Consider the following 27,104-nt stretch of genomic DNA (forward strand, 5'->3'; position numbering starts at 1 on the left):
CAGGGTTTTCTCCATAGTGGGGGCGGGGAGGCGATAGGAGGAGAGCAGCCCACGTAGGCGGGTAGCCGCGATGAAAGCATAAAGCCCGGAGACGTCGCCCACACGCGGCGCCTGGCAAGTGCACAATCGCGGTGAGAGGGGCGCGCGGCAGCCGCCAACGCTCCGGCCCAACTGCCGGAAGGTCTGTGCTCTGGAGCCAGGGTAAATATAAGACCCAGACTGGAGACTAGAAATGGCTAGGGATGGGGAGGTGTGGTGAAGCACAGGGGAAAGAACCATCGTTGAGGTGAGGGAGCTTCTGATCCTCCTTCGCTCCTCTGCCGGCACCTGGAGGGCACATCGCTGATGTCCGGCAGACTGAGAGTTCAATTTTGTTGCTTAGCACCGACTTGCCATAACTTTCAACATGGTTCTCTATGATTAGTCTATTGAAACTCTTTACCTACCTTAAAAGATAAATCATTCTAAGTACAAAAGACCCATTGAATCATAGTAGAAGCCTGAAGCCATCTCTAAATCTGCTTTTTACGAAGTCAGATTAAGACTTAGTTTCTAATAGATGTTTTGAATGTACAGGTATTAGAAACTGTAATAACAATTAGAATTGGGGTTATTGACTCTGCTGGACTTTATATCATCCATTGGCTTCCAGAATTAAAAAAAAAAAAAATGAAGAGATAAAGCTGTTACCCCCAAATCCACATAGTTAATACTTACCATGTGGGACACTGCTTATGGAAATGATCTTTTAAAGAATGGATTGAAGTCCTAGATAAGGGGATGGGAGTCTTGAAAATAGGTTGCAATTTTCCAAGCAAGTTAGCCAACTAGTAGTTACTGAACTTCAAGAAGTCCACTTCTTTGTTAGTGTTTGAAGGAAATATCAGGACGTTGAAATACAATCTGACCTCAGAAGGACAATATGGTCTTAACGGTGAGATCAAATAAATACAGTAAAGTATCAGAAACAATACTAAACAATTGAGTCAAAATTTAAGTTTGTGACAAAGATTATAGACACCATCTGTAAGGGTATTTTTCACATCTTTATTTTAAATATTTTGTTTCCTTGTTCTAGGGCTATAAAATTATACATCATGGCCCTCCTAAAGACACTCTAGGAAAACCATGTCATCCTGATCTTAAAACACCTGCAAGAAAGAGCACAGTACTTCACCATTAGTAAGTAGCGAGGAAAAAAAATGGTAGCCAACTTTTCAACTATATATCAATGTGGGTTTAAAGAAATAAAATGTAATTATATGGAATAGAAAAAAATATTTTTACTTGAATGTACTATCACCAACAGTGACATTGCTTTCATTGATGCAATGGAGATGATTATAGGTTAGATGGTTGAGAGTATAGGAGAGAAGAGCAAAGAGAAGAATATGGCATCATGGCCTATTATACAATTCTGGGTCATCAGATGCAAACAATGGGTGATTGAGCTATACAGAAATCTTCAGGCTTCTGTGTATTGCTTTCAATGAACTGATGAGGACACAGCAACCCAGATGTTAGAGCATTTTCCTAAACTTAGCCAGAAGGTCTCTAATAGAACCAGGCCTTGAACATATGAATCTCGAATTAGATTATACTGATTTTTTTTTGTCCTATAACACCTGGAAGGAAAAACATGTCTCTTAAACCATTCGAAATTAGCAATTCAATCAAACAGCATATGTTTACAGAAAGATCTTATGTGCTCAGCAATCTAGCAGGCATTGCAAAGGATAATGAAAACATGGATAATTTCCATTTATTTGTATTATATGCATAATGTGTTTGTTGTATTAGAGGTGTTACATACATTGTCCCTTCCAGTCTTCAAAGCAAAAACCTGTGATATAAAAATCTACATTTTACTTAAGAAAAAAACTGAAGTTTGGCATAGATTTCCCAGACCTGATGGTTTCCAAAGACTGCACCTGTAACCAACAAGGCACAGGTAGTTGATAACTAGAAAGTAAAAATCATAGACAGCTGAACTATAAGAGTTCAACTATAAGGCAGAATCCTGGTAACCTTCACAGTAATTAACCTGTCTTGGGTTGTCAGTATAGAAATACCAGTCCAAAAAGGCCACATCCAGATTATAGTGTGCCTAAGGAGAAGGGAGGACTGATTAGAAAGGGAGAGCATGATTTACTTACTCATGTTAAAAACTATGTGGGAAGCAAATAATGTCAAAAGCATTATCAGACAACTGGCAAGGAAGTTTGAGGCTACTGGTATGAAAAATACTATTTCAGAACTTTGTTGACTTAGATTTATTTAACAAAACCAGAGTTTGCCAAAACAGGAATATGTGTAATATATATGCTGCTCTAAACCTTCCACCTTCTTTCTTTCTAAAGATAAAGCAGATATTTCATCCTGCTCAGAGAACCAACAGTAAGTGATAATTCACTGATTTTAATGTGAATATTTTATCATGCCAATCATTTTTATGTTGTCAAGGGTAAAATGATTAGTGAGTTTGCCCATTATTTTATTTTTTGTTTTTTGTTTGTTTTAGAGACAGGGACTCTTTCTGTCACCCAGGCTGGAATGAAGTGCTGTGATCATAGTTCACTGCTGCATCGAACTCCTGGGCTCAAGTGATCATCCCACCTCAGCCTCCTGAGTAGCTAGGAATACAGGCACTTGCCACCATGCCCAGCTCATTATGTTTTGTTTTTGTTTGTTTGTTTGGTTTTAGTAGATGTGAGGTCTCACTATGTTTTCCAGGCTAATCTTGAAATCCTGGGCTCAAATTATGTGCTGTCACCTCAGTCTCCCAAAATGTTAGGATTGCAGGAATGAGCCACTGTGCCTGGCCTATCCATCATTTTCAAAACTTTGATAAATTTGTATTGAGAATGACCTCAAGTTAATTTTATTCTTTTACAGTTAAGAAGGTAAATTATGGCAGTATCATATCCCCAAAAATTTGATATATAAAAATTTTTTACATTTTTTTCTAAAAATAAGTAATGGAATTAATTCTTATGTTTGTGACTTTAAACAATTATACTAGAACTACCTTTAATAGGAAAATGGAAAAATATGGCTGTTTAAGCATATCATATAAGCTGGCATATTAATGATTTTACTATTAACATACACAGTTATGTATTAAGAAGGGAATTATTAAAGTAAAAATAGAGGGTCTCCATTGTGCTGCAACAATGTCTGCCTTTTCCCAATTAAAACTGTGTCTCTTTCAATGAGTCAATGTCTCTTTCAAAGTCATTGACTTTGAAGTCCTAATTGAATGAAGACTAATTTCTGACATTACCTATGCATTGGCATAGGTTAATTAACTGTCCTAAGCCTTAATTACATCATCCATACAATATAAATAGTAATACCCAGTAAGGTATGGGAGTGAAATTGTACATCATTTTCCACAAACCATCAATAAATTGTTCATCCCTCATCCCTTTTTTGCATACCATTGAGGATAAAGGCAATGGATGGAACAAGTATCAATGATACACTATTTACAGTAAGTGAAGCCTCAGAAGTATCACAGATAAATTGTTTGGAATTTTCTTTCCTTCCAAGAATTTGGGAGTGCCAATCCCACACACATGAAACAAATCTAGGGAGCATAACTCTAATTTACAAAGTAAACCATTTATATGTCTAATGACAGAAAGGTGAGTGTTTCTGAAACTAAGTGGTCTTGTTGCTTCATCTGAAGGATGTAGGACTTTTTGACATATTGAGAAAGGACAACATGGGTAACAAAATGCTGAGTATCTTTTTAGGAGATAATGAAAATATGAAACAATCTTCGTACCAAATAATGGATTGAGTAAACTTGAATAAGCTATATTTTCAATGCATTAATTGTATTTTTTCTATACAGAGAAATTTGAAAATATTCACAAGTATAAGGAAGAAAATAGATGTAACTTCTAGTTACTCCATTAGGGAAATAACAACTAATAAAGTATTTGTACAGCCATATCTGTGTAATCACAACCTTGTCATCTTAATTAGAGTCTGGTATAAATAGAAGGACAAACCGTTATACTTTTCATGTAGAATAGCCAATTGAGAGATGGTACATATTAAAAATAAACTTTTCTCCAAAAATTGAGATGAAGAACGAATGTCAGTACTATAATGAACTATTCAGGAATCTGTTTTCTTTTTGATGGCATAAGGGTAGCAGAAGTAGGCAGAAAGAAGGGAGTATGCCTCTACCTTTTATAGATGTACCTCAAGGGCATCAGTAGAGTTCTTCAGCTTATTTTTTTATTGTCACCATCAGAGACAAGGTTGGCCTCATTATGATTCTACTGGTACTATACGGCAATTCTTCTTTTGTTCCATTCTTAACGAATCTGGGAATCACAGTTCCTTTGAAATAATCAAGATTATATTGGTATTCTCCCTCTTAGAAGTTTTTAAACTACTTATTTCAATGCAGACTTTTGTTTTTCTTGACTTAGTTTTCAGCAATGGCTTTACTACCGGTGTTGTTTCTGGTTATGGTGCTGCTTCCATCTTTACCTGCACAAGGAAAGGTAAGGTTAAAATGGAAAATCTTTTCAGAGCTATCCAGCAACTTTGTGGTATGGCAGGCTATTTTGAAAGTAAAGGAGGGTGAGAGAGTTTGGTATGTCAGAGTTTCCACTGGTTCTCTCAGAGTTCTCAGACCACTTAACACAATTATTCAGATGAAAGGCCAAGGCTATGCTGTATGTGTTCCCCATGTGTGTGCTAGCCACCAGTCACATGTGACTACTGAACACATGAAATGATGTTTGAACAGGCAAGATGTACTCTGATGGTAAGAAACTCACCAGATTTCAAACATTTAGAACAAAGAAAGAAGAAAACATCTCATTTTTTTATATTGCCTCCATGATGAAATGATAATATTTTAGATATTCAGTTAAATAATATATTAGGTTCTTAGGGTGGTTGCAACAAATTACCACAAGCTAAGTGGCTTATAACAGCAAAAACTTTTTCTCTCACAGTTATGGAGGCCAGAAATCTAAAATAAAATTATCTACTGGGCTTAGCTCCCTCTGGAGGATCTAAGAGGGAGGGATCTGTTCCATGCCTTTCCCCACCTTCTGGTGGCTTCTCCCACTGCTTGGCATTCCTTGGCTTGTGGCTGCATCACTCCAATCTCTGCCTCCATCTTTACATTATCTTATCCTCTCTGTGTGTCTCTTATAGAGGCACTTGTCATTACATTCAGGGACAACTGGATAATCAAGGATTATCTCATCCTGAGATCCTTAACTTAATTACATCTGCAAAGACTTTTTCCAAATAAGATCACATTCACAGTTTCTGAGCATAAGGACATGGGCATATCTTTTTGGAGACTACCGCCTAACTCATTACAAATAAAATATATTATTTAAATTAATATCACTTAAAAATTAAAATGGCATATCATGTTGAAATTATTTTTCTAATAAACATCACTGGTCTGTGGGGTTAGAAAGCTGATGATAGTTCTCTTACCCCAATCTATTTTCTGATTTCCTTAATTTTATTTCTTTTTAATGAGATCCCCTTACAAAATTAATAATATACTTATACAATATTAAATTAGCACAACTTCTCCACTATGTTAGCACATTTAATATTTATAGTTAGGGTATAAGAATAATTAGATTTTTATTTTTAATTAAGAAAACAAAAACATTTAATTTTTATAGTTAGGGTATGAGAATAATTAGATTTATATTTTTAATTAAGAAAACAAAAACGCCGACTCTAAAGATCTTAGTGGTTTGTTTAGTAGTGATAATAGAGTTAGTATGTGAAGGGCCAAGAGGATTTTGAATTCAGATCCTAGAGTTATTTCTAATATGCTACTTTGTTGAATTGACTCTATAATATGGTCAGCAATCTTCAATGATAAAATGTGCAGTGTTCACCTACAGTGTGTATCTCCTAGCCAGGAAGCCTCTGAAACAGCTTTGGCATTGCTGTTTGTTGTCACATCTTCCATTAACTCCGTGCACACTAGACTCACTAGGACTTTTCAGACTGGAGGACTCTGACACTCAGTTCAAACTTCATTTGGCATTCAGAAATATAGTCATTGTATCAATGTGCAGGTAATTTATTCATCACCTACGACCTCATTCAAATAATTTGCTGTTCTTTTCATTTCTTTCGCCGAAAGATTTTCTTTCATACCCCTTTCCAATCCCCTTTAACCTCTCTGGCTCATCTCCTGGTCTTCATTTATAAAATTATTAAAAAGTGAGATGTCATTTTGTTTTGGCACCACTAAATGTTTGAAATCAGATGCTCTGTAAACACTCTGCCCAGTATGATTTTCTGATGTTTTCAAGATGCCTAGAAAACTCTATTCATCTTTCAAAACCCCAGAATCACATTTTATGAAGCTTTCCCTGACTTCAAAGAAGAATTGATCCCTCCTTCTTCTCTATCTTGTAGATCCCTAAGATCAGTTTTGTTATCATGTGTATTGTAATTTTTACTTATGTCACGTCACCTATTCAATGTAAACTCTTTAAGGATAGATACCATATTTATTTTATTCTCAATATGTTTAATGTTTCTAGTCAGGTAATAGCTTTATTAACACATTTAAAAATACATCTCTTTTTCAGTACAATTTTATCTACAAAGCAAGAAGGTGTGAGAAGCAGGAAATAATTTAGAAATTAATTTTTTATGTGTTTTGAAATGAAACCACCATAACCAGATTTTTTTAGGTCAAGAGGAAATATCCAGGGATGTTATTTTATGCTTTGATGTGATGCAGAAATCTGCTTCTACTGATACTTTATATGCACATCTTTTCTAACTTATGAGTCAGTAACTTTGCCATATTTATTGGTACAATGGCATCCGCTATCAGTCCCTGTTGTTAGGAACATAAAAGCAGGAAAGAGAAATTCACATATAGTAGATAATGGGAATAATGTGCTCAGACCTATAGTATAAGAATTGTGAGAGCTTTAAGGGAACTCAGTATGGGAGGAGAGGAGGATAACTTATTGCAAGGTGTCAGAAAAAATCTATAAGGGGCCCTATTCCTTTTAGAATTATACTTCAAAATCTTGCTCATACCTATATAACATCATACTCCTGTGTAAATCTAGGTCATCAAATTGCTTGGACCTTGATCCAGCAATTTTCAGACCCTATTCCACCTCCAGGCTTAGCAGGCCCTGTACCACACACACAGACAAATATACAACCACAAAGATAAACCAAACATATTAGGGCCCAATTTCATACTTTATCAGTTATGTTTCTGTTACTAAAAGGAACAAAGTCAGCTACAGATAGATTTGATCCCTCCAAATTGCTTTAAATTGATTTTTTAGTATTACAAAGTTATCTTTTATGCAACCCATAAAATTTGCTACATAATAGGTATAATGGTTTTATTATAGTACTGAATGCAGACATGCACTTCAACTGGGCCTAAACATTTTTCCTTAAAGGCAGATACCATGTCAAGGAAAACTGCCCCATAAAATTTAGGATGAATCATGAGCTCCAGCTTTACCCTACCTTGCAGCCTGATCAAATGTGAATGAATATATCTCAAGGTTTTTAATTTGCATGCTTGTAGTTATAAAATATTATTATTCATATGTCTATATAAATCATATTAAAAGTTCCCTTGCTGGGGGAAATGGCAGATAGGAGGCATGACTAACTTGCTGTTGTCACTTGGATAAACAGAACAATATGTGGATAAACAGAACAATATGTGGAGATTCACATCATGAACTTTTGCGTCAAGAACCACTGCAGGGGCATGGCAGGAAAACTGAAAGAACTCACAGACCCTTTGAAAGAAGTGGCTTGCCACTACAAACTCTGTCAGTTCACTGAAACACTGTGAGTGCCCAAAGTGTGAGGGAAGAAAGTCTGCCCCTAAACACACATCCTCACTGAGGAAGCTGAAAATCCAGATCATGGGAGAAGGATTTAACCTTACTTAAAGCTGAAACGAATTTAGAGAGCCATGCAAAATAAAAAAGAAGAAGAAGCAGTGAGAAGGGCCCTGTAGGCAATCCCAGTCCCCACAGAAGCCCAGGGAAGCCATTTCTGACTTTATCTCACAGAGATCCTCAAGGAGGGAAGCCAGTGGAATTAGGGAGGAGACTTCCAGCTGAACTTTGTAATAATTTTGACCAAGTACAAATTTTTCTGGGCAGATCTGGGATTGTGAATGGGAAGTACAGATATGAGTACAGAAGCTGCAGCAGGTGGGAAGTGGGGAAAGGCCTGAAAGCCCTGCTTACTGTCTCCTTGGGGAGGCTTGTAGCCTGGACCAAGATCTCAGCCTTGCACAACAGAGGCCTGGATATAAATTCAGCTCTATTGGCCGTTGAGGGAGCACAGCAGGGGTGAGACTGGCCTTGCTGGCTGAGTAGGAGCTTAGTGAAGCCTGTCACTGCTGGCTTTCCACTCCTTCCCTGGTGACCTGTATGAAGCAGCAGAGGCAGCCATAGCCCCCTTGGAACATAACTCCTTTGGCCTGAGAACCACACACCCATCTTCCACAGTGGGTGCAGGAAGCCCCCACCAAGGAGAGTCGGAGTTCAGGTATGCCTAATCCTGCCCACACATGATGGTCTTTCTCTACCTAACCTGGTAGCCAAAGACAAAAGACATAAACTCATGGGAGCTCTATGGCCCTGTCCATCACCTGAAAAACCTGAATACTTATCCAGGAGACCTTAGGGCAAACTTGTATCCCCCCATACTACCACAGCTTATGCTGTCTTGAAACCAACTCCGGCTGTTACAGCAACTCATAACAGAACAACTCTACTCCAAGGAAGGAGAAAACAACAGTTAATTCCACTGCCTATAACAATCCCGGCTAACCAGAGGTCCTGAAACTGTCCACATGACAACTTCACTATTAGCATAACCAACATTCAAGAAAACCAGTGCACTAAACAAAACTACAACCAAGGACTCTCAGAGTCCACTTCACTCCCCTGCTACCTCCACTGCAGCAGGTGTCAGTGTCTGTGGCTGAGAGACCTGAAGATGGATCACATCACAGGATTCTCTGAGGGCACTCTCCAGTACCAGCCTGGAGTCCAGTAGCTCTGATGGGTGGCTAGACCCAGAAGAACAATAACAATCACTACAGTCTGGCTCTCAGGAAGCCCCATCTCTAGGGGAGGGGGAGAGTACCACATCAAGGGTTCAAGGCAAGAGTACCTGAACAGCAGCCCTTGAGCCACAGACCCTTCCTTGGACATAGTCTACCTGATGAGAAGGAACCAGAAAAACAATTCTGGTAATATGACAAAACAGTGTTCTATAACATCCCCCAAAAGATCATACTAGCTCACCAGAAATGGATTGAAACCAAGAAGAAATCTCTGAATTGCTGGAAAAAGAATTCAGAAGGTTAATTATTAAGCTTCTCAAGGAGGAACCAGAGAAAGGTGAAAACCAACTCAAAGAAATTTAAAAAGTAATGCAAGTATGAACGAAAAAATTTCCAGAAAAATAAATATCAGAAATAAAAAACAATCACAACTCCTGGAAATGAAACACACTTAGAGAAATGCAAAAAATACTGGAAAGTTTCAACAACAGAATGTAACAAGTGGAAGAAAGAATTTCAGAGCTTCAAGATATGGCTTTTGAATTCTAACAAAGACAAAAAAAAATGATAAAAAGAAAATGAACAAAGCCTCCAAGAAGTTTTGGGATTATGTTAAGTGACCAAAGCTAAGAATAATTGATGTTCCTGGGGAAGAAGAGAAATCTAAAAGTTTGGAAAACTTATTTGAGGGAAATAATTGAGGAAAACTTTCCTGGCCTCGCTGGAGACCTACACATTCAAATACAAGAAGCTCAAAGAACTCCTAGGAAATTCGTCATAAAAAGATCATGACCTGCGCACATATTCATCAGGTTATCTGAAGTCAAGATCAAGAAAAGAATATTAAGAGCTGTGAGGCAAAAGCATCAGGTAACCTACAAAGGAAAATCTACCAGATTAACTGCAGATTTCTCTGCAGAAACCCTATAAGCCAGAACAGATTGGGGTCCTATCTTTAGCTATCAATGTACATAAATCAGTGGTACTGCTATACACCAACAGCGACCAAGATGAGAATCAAATCAAGAACTCAATACCTTTTACAACAGCTGAAAAAACAATAAAATACTTAGGAGCATACCTAACCAAGGAGGTGAAAGACCTCTACAAGAAATCTCCGGAACACTGCTGAAAGAAATTATAAATGACACAAACAAATGGAAACACATCCCATGCTCATGGATGGATAAAATCAACATTGTAAAAATGACCATACTGCCAAAAGCAATCTACAAATTCAATGCAATTCCCATCAAAATACCATCATCATTTTTCACAGAACTAGAAAATACAATCCTAAAATTGTTATGGAGCCAAAAAAGAGCCTGCATAGACAAAGCAAAACAAAACAAAAATAACAAGCCTGGAAGGATCACATAACCCCACTTCAAACTATACTACAAGGCTATAGTCACCAAAACAGCATGGTACTGTATAAAAATAGGCACATAAACCAGTGGAACAGAGTAGAGAACTCAGAAATAAGGTCAAATACTTACAGCCAACTGACCTTAAACAAAGCAAACAGAAACATAAAGTGGGAAAAGGACACCTTATTCAACAAATGGTGGTGGGATAATTGGCAAGATCCATGTAGAAGAATGAAACTGAATCTTCATCTCTCACCTTATACAAAAATCAACTCAAGATGGATCAAATACTTAACAAACCATGTAAACTCTAGAAGATAACATCAGAAAAACTCTTTTAGACATTGACTTAGGCAAATGTCTAAGACCAAGGCAAATGTCTTATGACCAAGAACCCAAAAGCAAATGCAACAAAAACAAAGATAAAAACATGGAACTTAATTAAACTAAAAAGCTTCTGCACGGCAAAACAAATAATCAGCAGAGTAAACAGAAACCCCAGAGAATGGGAGAAAATCTTCGCAAACTATTTATCCAACTAAGGACTAATATCCAGAATCTACAAGGAACTCAAACAAATCAGAAAAAAAAAAAAAAAAAAAAAAATTCCCATCAAAAAGTGGGCTAAGGGCATGAGTGGACAATTCTCAAAATGAAATAGAAAAATGGCTGACCAACATATGGAAAGCTGCTTACATCATTAATTATATGCTTAACATTATTAATTATTAGAGAAATGCAAATCGAAACCACAATGAGGCAAACACCTTATCTCTAGAAGAATGGCCATAATTTAATTTAAAAAATAATAGATATTGGTGTGGATATGGAAAAGGGAACACTTTTATACTGCTTGTGGGAATGTAAGCTATTACAAGCACTACGGAAAACAGTATAGAAATTCCTTAAAGAACTAAATGTAAATCTACCATTTGGTCCAGCAATTTCACTACTGAGTATCTACTCAGAGGAAAAGAACTCATTATATGAAAAAAAGACACCTGCACACTCATGTTTATAGCAGTACAATTCACAATTGCAAAAATATGGAACCAGCCTGAATGCCCATTAATCAATGAGTGGATAAAGAAAATGTGACATATATGTATATATATTATATTATATATAATATATAATGTATACATATATACATATCGTGTGTGTGTGTGTGTGTGTATATATATATACACACCATGTAATACTGCTCAACCATAAAAAGAAATGAAATAATGGCATTTGCAGCAACCTGGATGGAGTTGGAGACCATTATTCTAAGTGACGTAACTCAGGAATGGAAAAACCAAACATGATATGTCCTCGCTAATAAGTGGGAGCTAAGCTATGAGGATGCACAGGCATAAGAATGATACAATGAGGCCAGGCGCGGTGGCTCACACCTGTAACCCCAGCACTTTGGGAGTCCTATACAGGCGGATCATGAGGTCAGGAGATCGAGACCGTCCTGGCTAACATGGTGAAACCCTATCTCTACTAAAAATACAAAAAATTAGCTGGGTGTAGTGGCGGGCACCTGTAGTCCCAGCTACTCGGGAGGCTGAGACTGGAGAATGGCGTGAACCCGGGAGGCGGAGCTTGCAGTGAGCTGAGATGGCGCCATTGCACTCCAGCCTGGGGGACGGAGCAAGACTCCGTCTCAAAAATAATAATAATAATAATGATACAATGGACTTTGGGGACTTGGGAGAAAGGGTGGGAGGGGGGCGTGGAATAAAAGACTACACGTTGGATACAGTGGACACTGCTTGGGTGATGGGTGCACCAAAATCTCAGGAATCACCAGTAAAGAACTTATTCGTGCAACCTTTTACCACCTGTTCCCTCAAAACTGTTTTTTGAAAAGTTCCCTTGAAACAGAAATCAGCATTTGTGGCCTCCGAGGGGTTTTTAGTTTGTCATGCCATGAGTTACTCACAATTCCCAAAGCTTCAGTCTACTACTTTCCTATTTAAACATTTCAATCTACTACTTTACTATTTAAAAGTTATATCTTCAACTCAGATTTAGTGACAATGCTTAACAACTAATGTTGACTTTTAATATTTAAATATTTGTAATATTTAATATATGTACATAACTAAATATTTTGCACTTTTTAAAGTGACCTTTGTTTTCTTGCATTAACTTATTCACTATTATATGAAATTTACAACATTGTAATAATTCTAATTTTATTTTCTTTTAGGATCCCGCTTTTACTGCTTTGTTAACCACCCAGGGGCAAGTGCAAAGGGAGATTGTAAACAAACACAATGAACTAAGGAAAGGAGTCTCTCCACCTGCCAGTAACATGCTAAAGATGGTAAGAGGCAGTGATGTAACGAGATGGGTGTGAACCAGCTGTGGCAGGAGCAGACGGCTGGCCACTGGCATCTCTTACGAACTTTGTGGTTTACAAAGTTGTGCCTTTTTTTTTTTTTTTTTTTTTAACAATGGTTAAAAAAAACCGTCAATTATACAGGGTTATTAAATTTGGAAGGCAGAATTGGAAGTCAAATATTCAGGCATCCACTGTTAAATCATTACACTTTTTGTTCATTTTCTTTTCCGGTTTAAAATCAAGAAATCCCCTTTCCTTCAGGGTGTCAGCTGTTGTGAGTAAAAGCCCACTTCCCAGGGCACAGTCCTTGAAAGACACGTATCTCTGATACGAAAGCAATGGCCTACATGTGAAAACAAATGGAATTGGAAATAACGTTGGCCAGCTTATTACTATTAAAATATAATGAGGATATTTCACCTGCTTATCAGTATTTACACTAGCATCATTAATAAATATCCTAGGTATGGCTGCTTTGCTATCATAAATAATCACATATTATTGTCTTATTTTGCCTTTTAGATATATTACCTATGGACTACCCTTCATGTGTAAACTGGCACCAGAACAGATAAAAACACTTAAATATATTTTAATAACAGTAGTATTAGAGAATACATCTACAGAAATTTTAAACTATTTACAAATCAGATTATAAAGTGTATGTTTCATTGTGGCTGAATCATTAAGTGTATTTTGTTTTCTTGTGACGTTTAGGAATGGAGCAAAGAGGTAACAGCGAATGCCCAAAGGTGGGCAAACAAGTGCACTTTACAGCACAGTGATCCAGAGGACCGCAAAACCAGTATGTAAATTAGTAAATATTTGTTGAATAAATAAGTGAATAAAACAATAATAGAGCATTGTAGGATGCTCTATAATAAGAAGACTTTGAAAATAAATGTTATTTATACTGCTGTCTTTTTGAAGTCAAAGTATCTGTATAGAGAGGGATATTTACAGTAAGAACAATGTTGTGGTTTTTTATTGTGTACATTATGCAAATAATTTTGCTTCTTGCAACCAGTTCATGAATACAGCAGATTTTATATCATCTTTATTTTTGTAAGTGTAAGGATTAGAAAAGCCAGAATTTGAAAGAAAAGTGACTCACCCAAGAACATAATCTGAAACAGTGTTGTACTAGAAATTTTTAACCAAGCTTTCTGATTTCTAACCCACTGCCCTTTTTGTTAATTTATGTAGCTGTCGGATGTTTTGAAATATATTCTTTTGTATCCATAAAATATATTGAACTTATGATGAATTATTCCTTTTTTGATCTAAAGTGGATAAAAGTGGATAAAGTGGATTTAAATTTATCATATTCAAAATTTCTATAAAAATGAATATTTTTGAATATGTTATTTAAAAAATTTTTAATATGAGGCAATCAAGTATTTTGTGTGGACTGGATACCTACAATGCACAGAATGCTACATTTGAGTTTTAAAAAGACTTATCAAGGATTATAAAATCTAGTAAATGCCCAAATAACTTACGAAGTGTTTCTGGGCTGTAAGGCACTTCTTGACAAACTCACAAGGATTTCAACTTGTGATATCTGATTTCCTGGTTAAGAGAAAATCCATAAATTTTGAAAACTGTTATCCTTCCTGGTGTCAGTTTTCTCTTTCTTGGGACTCTTAAAAACAGCCTATAAAGTCTTTTTTTCAGATTTCACACAAAGTCATATACATTTATTTAGGGTCCTATATTTGAAAAATCTCTGTTGAGGGTTACTAGAGCAAAAGACAAAATGTAAGAATTGGTCACTGCCTTTAGCAAGCTTACCATATAAAGCTGGGAACACTCAAGGCATACACATGGAAAATTTAGCATGCAAGGAGTTTTAAAGAGCAGAGTGTTAGCCTACTCAAAGTTTTATGTGGTCAGGCCAGCCTCAGTGTGTTAGGCAGTTCAGTGTTCTTATCGGCTTTATAGCTGATAAGGAACTGAAGCACTCCTTTATGTATTAATCAACAGTTAGCATCTGCTGGACCCTGGGTTTGAAAGGCAACATCTTTGTGTTTATGTAGTCAATTTCTTTTACCATTGCATGTTTATTACCTTGCTCATGAATGATCTGCCCCTTAGGTACAAAATGTGGCGAGAATCTCTATATGTCAAGTGACCCTACTTCCTGGTCAGCTGCAATCCAAAGCTGGTATGACGAGAGCCTAGATTTTGTCTATGGTGTAGGACCAAAGAGTCCCAATGCAGTTGTTGGACATTATACTCAGGTAAGAAGAATGCATGAAAATACCTATGTCACAAATGTTCTAATAGGAAAGCTTCTCCAAATTATGACCACTGCAATGTTCAATTTAGGAGAACAGTCCGAGTGGGAAGAATACAGTCTTGGAATTTGGCTGCTGTAGAGCTGTCATTTTTGTCCATTGTCAGCCAAACTCTTAGTAGGAAAGCATACTCTGTATTGCTCCTACATTATAAATTTTAAAGTGATGAATGTATATGAAAATTAAATATTTTTAAAATTTAAGACTTTGGTTCAATAATTTAAATATTTGTATGGTATATGTCTATAAACTAAAACTAACATTTTTCAGTTTTATATTTGCTACTATTTCTTTATATATTTTTCCTCTTCTCTAATGTACTTTTGTATATTTATTCCATTGTTAATTTGCAGCTTGTTTGGTACTCGACTTACCAGGTAGGCTGTGGAATTGCCTATTGTCCCAATCAAGATGCTCTAAAATACTTCTATGTTTGCCAATATTGTCCTGCGTAAGTAGACTGTTTAGCATTTAATGGCAATAATTCTACCTGTAATTTATTTTTTAATAGTTCTCATATCTTAAACCAGAATGAAAACGTATCTCAATAAAGGGGAGGGGATAAATGTTTGGAAATGTTTTTTAAGGTTGAGACACTTTCAACTTCCCAGAGGAGAACAACTTCTCAGTTTCAGTTATAAAAACTGAATCATTCCTCATTAACAGAATAATGTCTTTTCTTTCAGTTGGCTTTCCCTCAGCTTAGGGTTACTCTATGAGCATGTGTAATATATATTTCTCTAGAATTAGTATCATCACGTCTTGCTAATTTCATACTTTAGGAGTATAGATGCTTCGGGGTGCTGGTGAGATTGCAAATGGAAGATGGATTGTGATTTTGGCCCTTTATGCTCCAATATTCCTACTTCTGCTTATGTAAAACACACACACACACACACACACACACACACACACACTCTCACAATTACCATTACAAATGGTTCATTTATTTGGATTTCAGTGGCCTTTCAGGACATCTTTATTTCAGAATACAGAAAGGATAACATCTTAAGTCTCTGATTCTCAGAATTGTTCACAGAAAGCTCTTTAACTATCTTGTAAAGTTTGATTTGTAGCAGTAAACGTGCTCCTTCATTAAACAATACGTTTAGAGTTATCCACAATAAATCCTATGGATATTTTAAGGAGATATTCACGATATGTTAATTTAAAATTTAATGTTTGAAATTCTTTACCACTGGAGGCTGCGGTGGGGGACACAACTACAGGATTTGTTTCGAGACTGTAGATAACGAAGATGATATAGGGTTCCGGTTTGAGAAGTATAACCTCCCAAGTCATTTTCCTTCAAGTACCTATTAGGATTTAAGTAGAGAGAATTGAAAGGCCCTAGGAGGATGTATCCACACTCACTGACTGGCCCTCAGAAGGGAGGCATCCGCAGCCAGGTATCAGAAGTGACAGTTGGAACAGATCATGAGGGAAGTCAAGGGAACTAGAACTTTTAAAATCCTTTTGTATCTATTTCACAATTTTCCAAGAGCTCATACACATACAGCTATATTCTAGGCAAAGAGACTGAGATTTAGCTGCACTTCCTTGGGTCCTTAGCCCACTTGGTCTATTGAGATTTCGACTCCTACATATTTTTAAATGAATTTAATGGCCAATAGAATAATGATCATCATTAACTTATGGTTAGTCATTGCAAAACTATTATATCCTGGATATCAGTATTTATCAAAACTTTTCTGTAATTTTTTTCTTTTTTTTTTTTTTACTTTAAGTTCTGGGATGACAAAAACTAATATTCTGTTTTGGTAAATGTAAAAATCTCATACATGCCACCTCTAGAAACTCACAAACCTTCCTAAGCACACTCCTACAAACACACCACTAACTACTGAAAAATCTCAACCTCCATCTGGAAGAAAAAAATACTCTGGAGGTATATTTTTCATAGTTTCTGTTAGAGACACTATGGGTTTTTTCAAATGGAAAATGCTGTTTTAACATTGCATATTAATTTCCTGCTACAACCTGGTACTCCTAGGATCTTGTCCTTTCCCTCTACAAGATATGTTTTGTCCCTTATTGGCACCTTGGGATACACTGCCTTAGTAATTTGACTAAATATATTGGGAGATAAAGATAGTGTCGCCACACTGAATATACTCTGAAAATTTCAGACCCTTTTCATCAAATTTAGTTACCCAGCCTGTGAAATTATGGTCAAGAAGATATGTCCATGTGTGAAGCGTTTTCTTAATTTGGGTTGTTATCTGAAATACTCATTGGGAATTGTAATTTTTCAGTTTTGTTAACATACTAAAAACACTGAATAATTATTTATGTATATTTGATGATTGATACTGCCCTTAGAGTATAAACAGTAAAGTGAAAAATATTTGACATGTATTTCAAATTTCAGTGGTAATAATGTGAGTAGAAAGAATACCCCTTACCAACAAGGAACACCTTGTGCCAGTTGCCCTGATAACTGTGACCAAGGACTATGCAGTAAGTTTGAAGTGATTAGCTTGCTATTATTTATTATATAATTGATATTTTCTTTTCTTTATATAATTTAACAAAACTCCTAAAGTAATGAATTGAAATAACATATTTATGAAAAAACCCCAAAAATATTCAACAAAGTATGCTTAAAAAAACATTTACACACTGGAGGAGCTACATATTATTTGTAATGAAAAGCATATTGCCCTATGTAACATAATGGAGTATTTATCATCAATGTGTTTTTGTGGCTCTGCAGAGCCCATTAATATTAACCATACACCGTTTGGTAAATAGTTCAATTATCAAAGTTCATTTAACTGTACCAAAAGTGGTATTTTAAAAGAATCAAAATGTATAAATCTAAGGTGTGAGACCAAATTATGGCTCAGTCTAGACAGGCACGCCAAATATTACTGTTTATTTGTGCTAATGTGTTTGTCATGCTGATTTCCTCACTTCTTATTTATAGTGTAATTAGGATCATAGTGTTTGCCTTAATAAATGATTACTTGCCCTATAATTTCATAATTGTTTTGTATATATTTTTATGACAAAACTCTATCTATATACAATATTGGCTCATAGGACCTGTGCACATATTTTTGCAAAAGGAGAAAATGAAATACATATCATATATCTCATTTAATAAATTGCCATGAATAGAAGTTAAAATAGCTGCTGGCTTTCTGTAGTTGGGATACTTTTATTAAAATTATTATGAATGATAAAGTTGACACAATCACTGAAACTTTTACCTCTTCAATGCACTCACCTTTACTAAGCATTTTTTCTGACCCAGTTATATAGCTGTATTTCCGAATATTAATGATACCAAAGCTATAAATCAGGCAGAGGTGGGCAGATAACAAGGTCAGGAGTTCGAGACTAGCCTGGCTAACATGGTGAAACCCCGTCTCTACTAAAAAGACAAAAATTAGCCGGGTGTAGTGGTGGGCGCCTGTAGTCCCAGCTACTTGGGAGGCTGACGCAGGAGAATCGCTTGAACCTGGGAGGTGGAGATTGCAGTGAGCTGAGATCAGCCACTGCACTCCAGCCTGGGCAACAGAGCGAGACTCTGTCTCAATAAATAAATAAATAAAAGAGAAAAATAGTTGAATACTTATACATTTGCTGAATGTAGTTTGCTAACAAGTCTGGAATTCATCTGTCATAGTATCAGCTGGTATCAGCTGCTGTGACCATGGGATTACCTGCATCACCCCTCTCATAAATCCTAGGTAACACAGAGTGGAGAGAGACACTGTCCACTTGGGGGAAGAAGGAAGTGTGTGGGGTACTCTGCCTTGGATTTAGTACTGGGCCTGCCACAACAAAATACATACCAGGAAGAAACCCACAGCTCCTAAATCCAGATTGGTATGCATAGAAAGAGCCTCTAGACCCACCACAGCACCAAAAAGGAATCTGCTGCCCCAGTGGGGCAGACTCAAGTCTCAGTACCACTGGTCAACTAAAATGGCCTCAGACCCAAAATGAATTGTAGTAGCTGGAAAGTCATAACAGCTGCTGGCCTTGGGCAAGCCCTGGTTCTGTCCTGGTCCGAGAGTCCATGGACTTCAGATGCATCAAAGCACAGTGACAGCTGTGGCATCCAGGGAATTGTCCATGTTAGCCTTCTCCTAACCAAGTTTGCAGCAAATCTGGGTTTAGAACATCATCTAATAATGAAATAACTGCCATCTTAGGAGACTCATTAGTCTCCTTTAAATTCTTGGAAGGCCTTCTGAAGAAGAACAGGTACAAACAAGTCCAGACTGAAAAGACTAGAATAATTAATTCTTTAGTGCCTAGATACTGAGATAGTAATCCACAAGTTTCAAGAACATTCAAGAAAATATGACTTCATCAAAAAAACTAAGTAAAGCACCAGTGACCAACCCTTGAAAGATGGAAATGTGTAGTCTTTAAGGTAAGGAATTCAAAATAGCTGTTTGTAGGAAGCCCAATAAACTTCAATAAAACACAGAGAAACAATTTAGAAATTTATCAGAGAAATTTGAAAATGAGATTGACATTAAAAACAAACAAACAAACAAACAAAAAAAACCCAGAAATCCTGAAGCTGAAAAATATGATAAATAAACTGAAAAAAACATTAGATGGTCTCAACAGCAGAATTCATTAAGCAGAAGAATCAGTGAGCTTGAAGACAGGCTATATGAAAATACAGAGGAGAAAAAGAGAAGGAAAAAGAATGAACTTTCTTCACTGATCTACAAGATCAATAAGACAGCATCAAAAGAGCAAATGTAAGAATCATTGGGATTCTAGAGGTAATAAAGAATGAGAAAGGGGTAGCAACCTTATTGAAAGAAACAACAAACAGAAAACATTCCAAACCTGCAGAAAGATAGAAATAGCCAGTAAAGAAAGGCCAAAGTTTATTAATCAGATTCAACCCAAATAAGACTACCCCTTGGCATATAATTATAAAATTCTCAAGGGTCAAGGAAAAAAGAGAATTCTAAAAGCAACAAGAGAAAATAAGCAAATAACATGTAACAGAGTTTCAATACACCTATCAGAAGACTTCTCAGTAGAAACCTTACAGACCAGAAGGAAGAGGGACAATTTACACAAGTGCTAAAAAATGATTTTAAAAAACCTACATAAAATATTGCACCCAACAAAACTATTCTTCAGACATAAAAGAGAAATAAGGACTCCCAGACAAATTCTGGAGGAATTCATTATTACAAAATCTGTCTTAAAAGAAGTGCTAGGCTGGGTGCGGTTACTCATGCCTGTAATCCCAGCACTTTGGGAGGCTAAGATGGGCGGATCACGAGGTCAGGAGATGGAGACCATCCTGGCTAACACGGTGAAACCCCCTCTCTACTAAAAATATAAAAAATTAGCCAGGTGTGGTGACAGGCACCTGTAGTCCCAATTACTAGGGAGGCTGAGGCAGGAGAATGGCGTGAACCTGGGAGGCGGAGCTTGCAGTGAGCTGAGATCGTGCCACTGCACTCCAGCCTGGGCAACAGAGCTAGACTCCATCTAAAAAAAGAAAAAAAAAATGCTGAAGGGAGTTCTTCTATCTAAAAGAAAAGAATGCTAAAGTGTAACATGAAATATCTAAAGATATACAACTCACTAGCTGAAGTAAGCATACAGAAAAATTTAGAGTATTCTAATATTGCAATTGTGGTATTTAAACCACTCATATCTTTACCATGAAGACTAAAACAGCAAAACTGTTAAAATAATAACTATAACTTAAGGTATAAATTGAGACATTCAAAAGTCAAAAAATATCATGGGTATATGAAGTTAAAATGTAAAATTTTTGTTTCTTTTCTTTGTGATCAAAGTTGTCATCATTAGTTTAAAATAATTTGTTATAACTATAAGAACTTTTGTAAGCCTCATGGTAGCCACAAAGAAAAATCCTATAATATACACACTGAATATACACTAAAAATAAAAGGCAATTGATGAAAACATACGACCAGAAAAACTCACTTAACAACAAAGGAAGGCAGCAAGAGAAAAAGAAAAGATTACTAAACAACCAGAGAATGAGTAACGAAATGGAATTAGTAAAATTCTTACCTATCAATAATAACCTTGAATGTAAATGGACTTAATTTTCTAATAAAAAAACACAGAACAGATGAATGGATTAAAAAAAACAAGACCCAGATGTGCTTCATACAATAAAAAACTCATTTCCCCTGTAAAGACATGCATAGAGTGAAAGTAAAGAGATGAAAAAAGATATTCCCTGCAAATAGAAACCAAAAAAGAGAAAGTAGCTATAAGGCCATTATTTAATGATAAAGGGGTCAATGTGTTAGGAAGATATGATAATTATAAACACATATACACCCAACATCAGAACACCTAGCTATATAAAGCAAATATTAATAGACTTAAAGAAAAAGACAGATAACCATTTAATAATAATAGGGGAATTCAACACCTCACTTTTAGCAATGGACAGATGATTCAGACAGAAAATCAACAAAGCAACATTTGAGTTAAACAGCTTTCCGGACCAAATGAACCTAACAGACATTTACAGAACTTTCCATTTGGTAGCTACAGAATTCACATTGTTTTCATCAGCACACAGGATATTCTCCAGAGAGAACACATAGACCAGGAAACAACTCTTAAATTTTTAAAAAATGGAAATCATGTTAAGTATCTTTTCTAACTACAGTGCAATAAAACTAGAAATCAGTAACAAGAGGAACTTTGAAAACAATACAAATACATGGAAATTAAACAAGATGCTCCTGAATGACCAATGGGTCAATTAAGTAATTTTTAAAAATTAAAAAATTTTCCAAATGAATAAAAATAGAAACACATCATATCAAAAAGTATGGGATACAGCCAAAACAGTATTGAGGGAAAGTTTACAGCATGAAACTACTACATCAAAAAGTAGAAAGGTTTCAAATAAGCACCCTAATAAATGATGCACCTCAAGGAACCAGAAAAGCAAGAGCAATCCACACCCAAACTTAGTAAAAGGAAAGAAATAATAAAGATCAGAGAAGAATAAACAAAATTGAGGCAAAAAATATAAAAATATAAAAGATCAAAGAAACAAAAGGTTAGTTTTTTGAAAAGATAAAGAAAATTGACAGATCATTAGCTGGACTAAGAAAAAGAGAGGAAAAAAACTAAAATATAAAATCAGAAGTGAAAAGCAGACATCACAATTGGTGCTATAGAAATGTAAAAGAAATGTAAAAGACCATTAGAGACTATAATGAACAACCAAGAAATTGGAAAACCTAGAGGAAATGGATAAATTTATGGATACATACAACCTACCCAAGATTGAACCAAGAAGAAACAGAAAACTTTATTAGACCAATAATAAATAATGAAATTGATTCCATAATAAGTCTCACAACAATGAAAAGTTCAGGACAAGATGACTTCGTTGCTGAATTCTACCAAACTTTTAAAGAGCAAACACCAATTCTTCTTGAACTATTCAAAACATTTGATGGGGGTGGGGAAATTCTTCTGAACTCATTTACAATGCCAGCATTATCCTGATACAAAAACCAGACAAGGGCACAACAAAAACGAATGAATATAGATGCAAAAATCCTCAATAAATACTGTACTAGTAAAACAAATTCAACAACACGCAACAAAGATTATATGGCATGATCAAGTGGGATTTATCTCATATATACAAAGATGTTTGGACAAAATACACCACCTTAACAGAATGAAAGACAAAACCTATGATCCTCTCAATAGACACACACACACACACACACACACAAAAAAGCATTTGGTGAAATTTGATAAAATTCAATATCTCTTCATGATAAAAACTAGAAACCAACTAGGCATGGAAGGAACATATCTCACCACAATAAAGGCCATATATGACAAGCCCACAGCTAATATCTTACTAAAAGGTAAAATGTTAAAAACTTTTCTTCTAAGATCAGGAACAAGACAAGGATGCCCACTCTCACCAATCTTATTCAACATAGTATTGAAAGTTCCAGCCAGAGCAATTAGACAAAAGAAAAAAATAAAAGGCATCCAAATTGTAAAGAAGGAAGTCAAATTTTCCCTGTTTGCTAATGACGTAATCTTATATTTAGAAAAACAAAGAACTCCCACCACACAAAAAACAAACAAACAAACAAAACTCTTAGAACTCATAAACTCAGGAAAGTTGCAGGATACAAAACCCAAATAGAAAAACCAGTTATGTTTCTATACACCAACAATGAACTATCTCAAAAAGAAAGCAAGAAAACAACTACATTTACAAATGCTACAAAATGAATAAGTAAATACCTAGGAATAAATTTAACAAAGGAAATAAAATATTTCATAGGAAAAACTATAAAACACTGATGAAAGAAATTGAAGACTACACAGAAAAAAATGAAATACATACTATGTTCATGGACTGGAAGAATTAATATTGTTAATAATGATCAAACTACCCAAAGCAATTTACAGATTGAATTCAATCTCTATCAAAACATTCATGCCATTTTTCACAGAAATAGAGAAAACAATCCTAAAATTCATACAGAATCACAAAAGACCCTGAATAGCCAAAGCAATTTTGAGGAAAAAGACAGAACTGGAGGCTCTGGCTTCAAAATATACTACAAAGCTATGATAACCAAAACAGCGTAGTATTGGCATAAAAACAATAATGTATACCAATGAAACAGAGAACCTAAAGATAAATTAACACATTTATAACCTATTGATTTTTGACAAAGGCACCAAGAACATACACTGGGGTAAGGACTGTCTCTTCAGTAAATGATGTTGGGAAAACTGGATATCCATATGCAGAAGAATGAAACTAGACCCCTATCTCTCACCATATACAAAAATAAACTCAAAATGGATTCAAGATTTAAATGTACAACCTGTAACCATGAACTACTTGAAGGAAGCAATGGGAAAATCCTTTGGGACATTAATCTGGGCAAAGATTTTATGGAGAAGACCTCCAAAGCACAGGCTGCAAAAGCAAAAATAGACACATTAAATTATTATCAAGCTGAAAAGCTTCTGTGCAACAAAAGAAACAGCTGATAATGTGAAGAGACAATCTGAAAAATGAAAGAAAATATTTACAAACTGTTCATCTGACAAGGGATTAATATCCAGAATATTCAAAGACCTCAGCAACTCAGTAGGAAAAAAACACATTAAAAAGTGAGCAAAGGGCTGGGTGCGGTGGCTCACGCCTGTAATCCCAGCACTTTGGGAGGCCGAGGTGGGCGGATCACGAGGTTGGGAGATCAAGACCATCCTGGCTAACTAAACCCGTCTCTACTAAAAATACAAAAAGAAAAAATAAAAAAATTAGCCTGGCATGGGCAACAGAGTGAGTCTCCATCTCAAAAAAAAAAAAAAAAAAGAAAGAGAGGAAAGTACATGAATAGACATTTCTCAAAATAATACAACAAATGGCCAACAAGTATTTGAATAAAATGGTCAACATCCCTAATCATCAGCAAAATGCAAAAAACTACAATGAGATTTCATCTCACCTAGGTTAGAATGGCTATTATCAGAAAGACAGAAAATCAAATGCTGGCAAAGATGCAAAGGAACTTTTATCACTGTGGCTGGAAGTTCAAATTAGTACAGTCATTATAAGGAACATTATGGAAATTCCTCAAAAAAAAAAAAAAAAAGAAATTACTATATGACCCAGCAATCCCACTACTGAGATACCTCCAAATGAAAGATCAATGTGGCAAAGAGATGTTTGCACTCCTACAAATACTGCACGATTTCACTAATATGTGGAATCTAAAAAGGTTAATTCAATAGAAGTAGAAAGTAAAATAGTGATTGTCAGTGGCTGGAAAGGGTAGGCGGGGGTGGAAAGGGGTGGAGAGGGGTCAACAAGTGCACAGTTGCAGACAGGAAGAATAAATTTGGTATTCTATTACATAATAGAGTGACAATAGCTAATAATAATTATGTCTCAAGAGAGCTAGAAGGATTTTGATTGTTATCACCAAGAAATGATAACTAACTTATTAGAAAGAAATGTGTTTAAAGTGATAAATGTGCTAAATACCCTGATTTGCTCATGATGTAATGTATACATGTATCAAAACATCACACTGTACCCAATAAATATATGCAATTATTATGTACCAATTACATATTTTAAAATTAAACTTTTTGACAAACATATGCCTTTACTACAGGACTAGCAAAATGAGTTTAAAAAATGGACAGGTTTGAGAGACAGAAAGTAGAATAGTCAGTCAATGTTTATCCCCTGTGCTGGGTGAGTGCTGGCCAAAAGAAGAAATGAAAGAGTTCAAGTTGATTCCAGTTCCTGGCTTAAATTACTGAGTAATTGGAGTGTCATACCCCTTAGATTGTGGGAGTGATGCAGGGAGATCACTCCTGAGAATTCTCAGCCTTTTAGCAAATACAAAGAGTTTAATTTGAGTTTTATTGAGTTTGAGGTCCCCGGGGAACATCCAAGTAGAAACATCAAAAGGAAAAAGGCATATTGTCCTTGTTTTATTCTTTTATCCACCCATAAAGATTATTAACTCAAAAAAAGCATTGGAGTGTAATGCCATGCTGCCCAATATTATGATATGATGGAAACAGTCCCTATCAACATGTGCTACTAATCACACTTTGAACGCTTGAAATGTGGCTAATAAGATTAAGAAACTAAAATTTTAATTTTAATTTAAATACCTATATGTAGCTAATGGTTCCCATATTTGGCTATGCAGGCATAGAAAGATTTAGTTACATTCATATTATTTTGCTTGCTGAGGGGGAAAAGCAGGTCAATTTATTTTAGAAACATATCACTAAATGTAGAATTTAAACAGTGATAGATTTATCAGTGAGCTCAACTAAGACACCTCATATGTCCCTTAAGACGTGGAAGACCCATTATAGTGTAAGTGATGCTAACGTGTTTGCTCCCTCCTACCCCCTCCCCACGCACTTTGAATGTATGGTTTTGCTGTTACTGAGGAAAATGATAATGACATAATCTGTTTTTGTTACAGCCAATAGTTGCCAGTATCAAGATCTCCTAAGTAACTGTGATTCCTTGAAGAAAACAGCTGGCTGTGAACATCAGTTGCTCAAGGAAAAGTGCAAGGCTACTTGCCTATGTGAGAACAAAATTTATTGATTTGCCTAGTGAGCGTCGTGCAGGACTACATGGATAAGGGCTGCATCATTTAATTGACACATACCAGGGGAAATTGTATGTATGTTAGTTACAAATTTGATTTCAAAGAGCAACGCATCTTCTCCCGGATCATCACAGAAATCACTTTCAGGCAATGATTTACAAAAGTAGCATAGTATATGACGACAACTGCGAACTCTGACATAAATTTAGTGCTTTATAATGAACTGAATCAGATTGAGGATTTTGAAAACTGTATAACCGTAGGATTTAGGTCACTAGGCCTTTGGATCAAAATGTTGAGTTACATATAACCTGAAACATGCTGAAGAAGAAGACTGTAACATCATTGCCATTCCTACTACCTGAGTTTTTACCTGCATGAACAATAAATTCAAAGCTTTACATCTGCATTTGTCTTATGACCTTTCTTTTAAACAAAAGTAATCAGCTTTTCAAACAAAGAACTTTTCTAGCAACCATATGATATGATTCTTATGCAATATTTTATACCATTCGTAATTAACTCCAGCTAGATTCATCTGAGATAAATGATAAAACAGGGCAACATTTTCAAAATAGTTGTCTATAAAGTTAAATTTTAACAAATAACGAATCAGTTCTACTCTTACTTGCTTTCTCCTTTCTGATATTTTGATCTCCCTACTGGTTTAGTTGATTTTTTTTAAGCTAACAAAAAGAGGACATAATTCAACCAAATATACAAATATAGCTTTCCAAGAAAACAAACAAGTGGAATAATCAGTATTAGATTGATAACAACAGGGTAAAGTAAGCCCATTTTATAGATGAGAAAACATATACTAAAACTCTTTTTAAAAGTGAAAAAGTTATTGAAAATCAG

General features: G+C 35.6%; 1 protein-coding gene across 6 annotated transcripts; it reads left to right on the top strand.

Moving 5' to 3' along the window:
• The first annotated feature begins 67 nt into the window (after nucleotides 1-67).
• Nucleotides 68-26,652, top strand: LOC105490892 (cysteine rich secretory protein 2). 6 transcript variants are annotated; one of them, XM_011756864.2, is made up of 10 exons: nucleotides 70-181; nucleotides 1,079-1,182; nucleotides 2,361-2,397; nucleotides 4,449-4,523; nucleotides 12,659-12,775; nucleotides 13,511-13,598; nucleotides 14,891-15,036; nucleotides 15,447-15,544; nucleotides 17,486-17,574; nucleotides 26,112-26,652. In XM_011756864.2, the coding sequence occupies exons 4-10, from the start codon at nucleotides 4,458-4,460 to the stop codon at nucleotides 26,237-26,239; spliced, it is 732 nt and encodes a 243-aa protein (XP_011755166.1). In that variant the 5' UTR covers nucleotides 70-181; nucleotides 1,079-1,182; nucleotides 2,361-2,397; nucleotides 4,449-4,457; the 3' UTR covers nucleotides 26,240-26,652. The 6 variants fall into 6 exon arrangements, with proteins under 6 accessions (XP_011755170.1, XP_011755166.1, XP_011755164.1 ...); XM_011756862.2 differs by having other exon boundaries at nucleotides 81-201; XM_011756863.3 differs by having other exon boundaries at nucleotides 162-286.
• The last annotated feature ends 452 nt before the right edge of the window (nucleotides 26,653-27,104 follow it).

Source organism: Macaca nemestrina, chromosome 5 (genome assembly GCF_043159975.1).
Source record: "Macaca nemestrina isolate mMacNem1 chromosome 5, mMacNem.hap1, whole genome shotgun sequence".
In the NCBI taxonomy this organism is placed as follows: domain Eukaryota; kingdom Metazoa; phylum Chordata; class Mammalia; order Primates; family Cercopithecidae; genus Macaca; species Macaca nemestrina.

What these genes read in the sequence shown, in the direction of transcription:
- LOC105490892 (XM_011756868.2), top strand. Translation starts at nt 4,458, where the DNA reads ATGGCTTTACTACCGGTGTTGTTTCTGGTTATGGTGCTGCTTCCATCT. An exon ending in CCAGTAACATGCTAAAGATG is followed by an intron (nt 12,776 to 13,510) that starts GTAAGAGGCAGT and finishes TGTGACGTTTAG; the next exon opens with GAATGGAGCAAAGAGGTAAC. An exon ending in GTTTGCCAATATTGTCCTGC is followed by an intron (nt 15,545 to 17,485) that starts GTAAGTAGACTG and finishes TTCAAATTTCAG; the next exon opens with TGGTAATAATGTGAGTAGAA.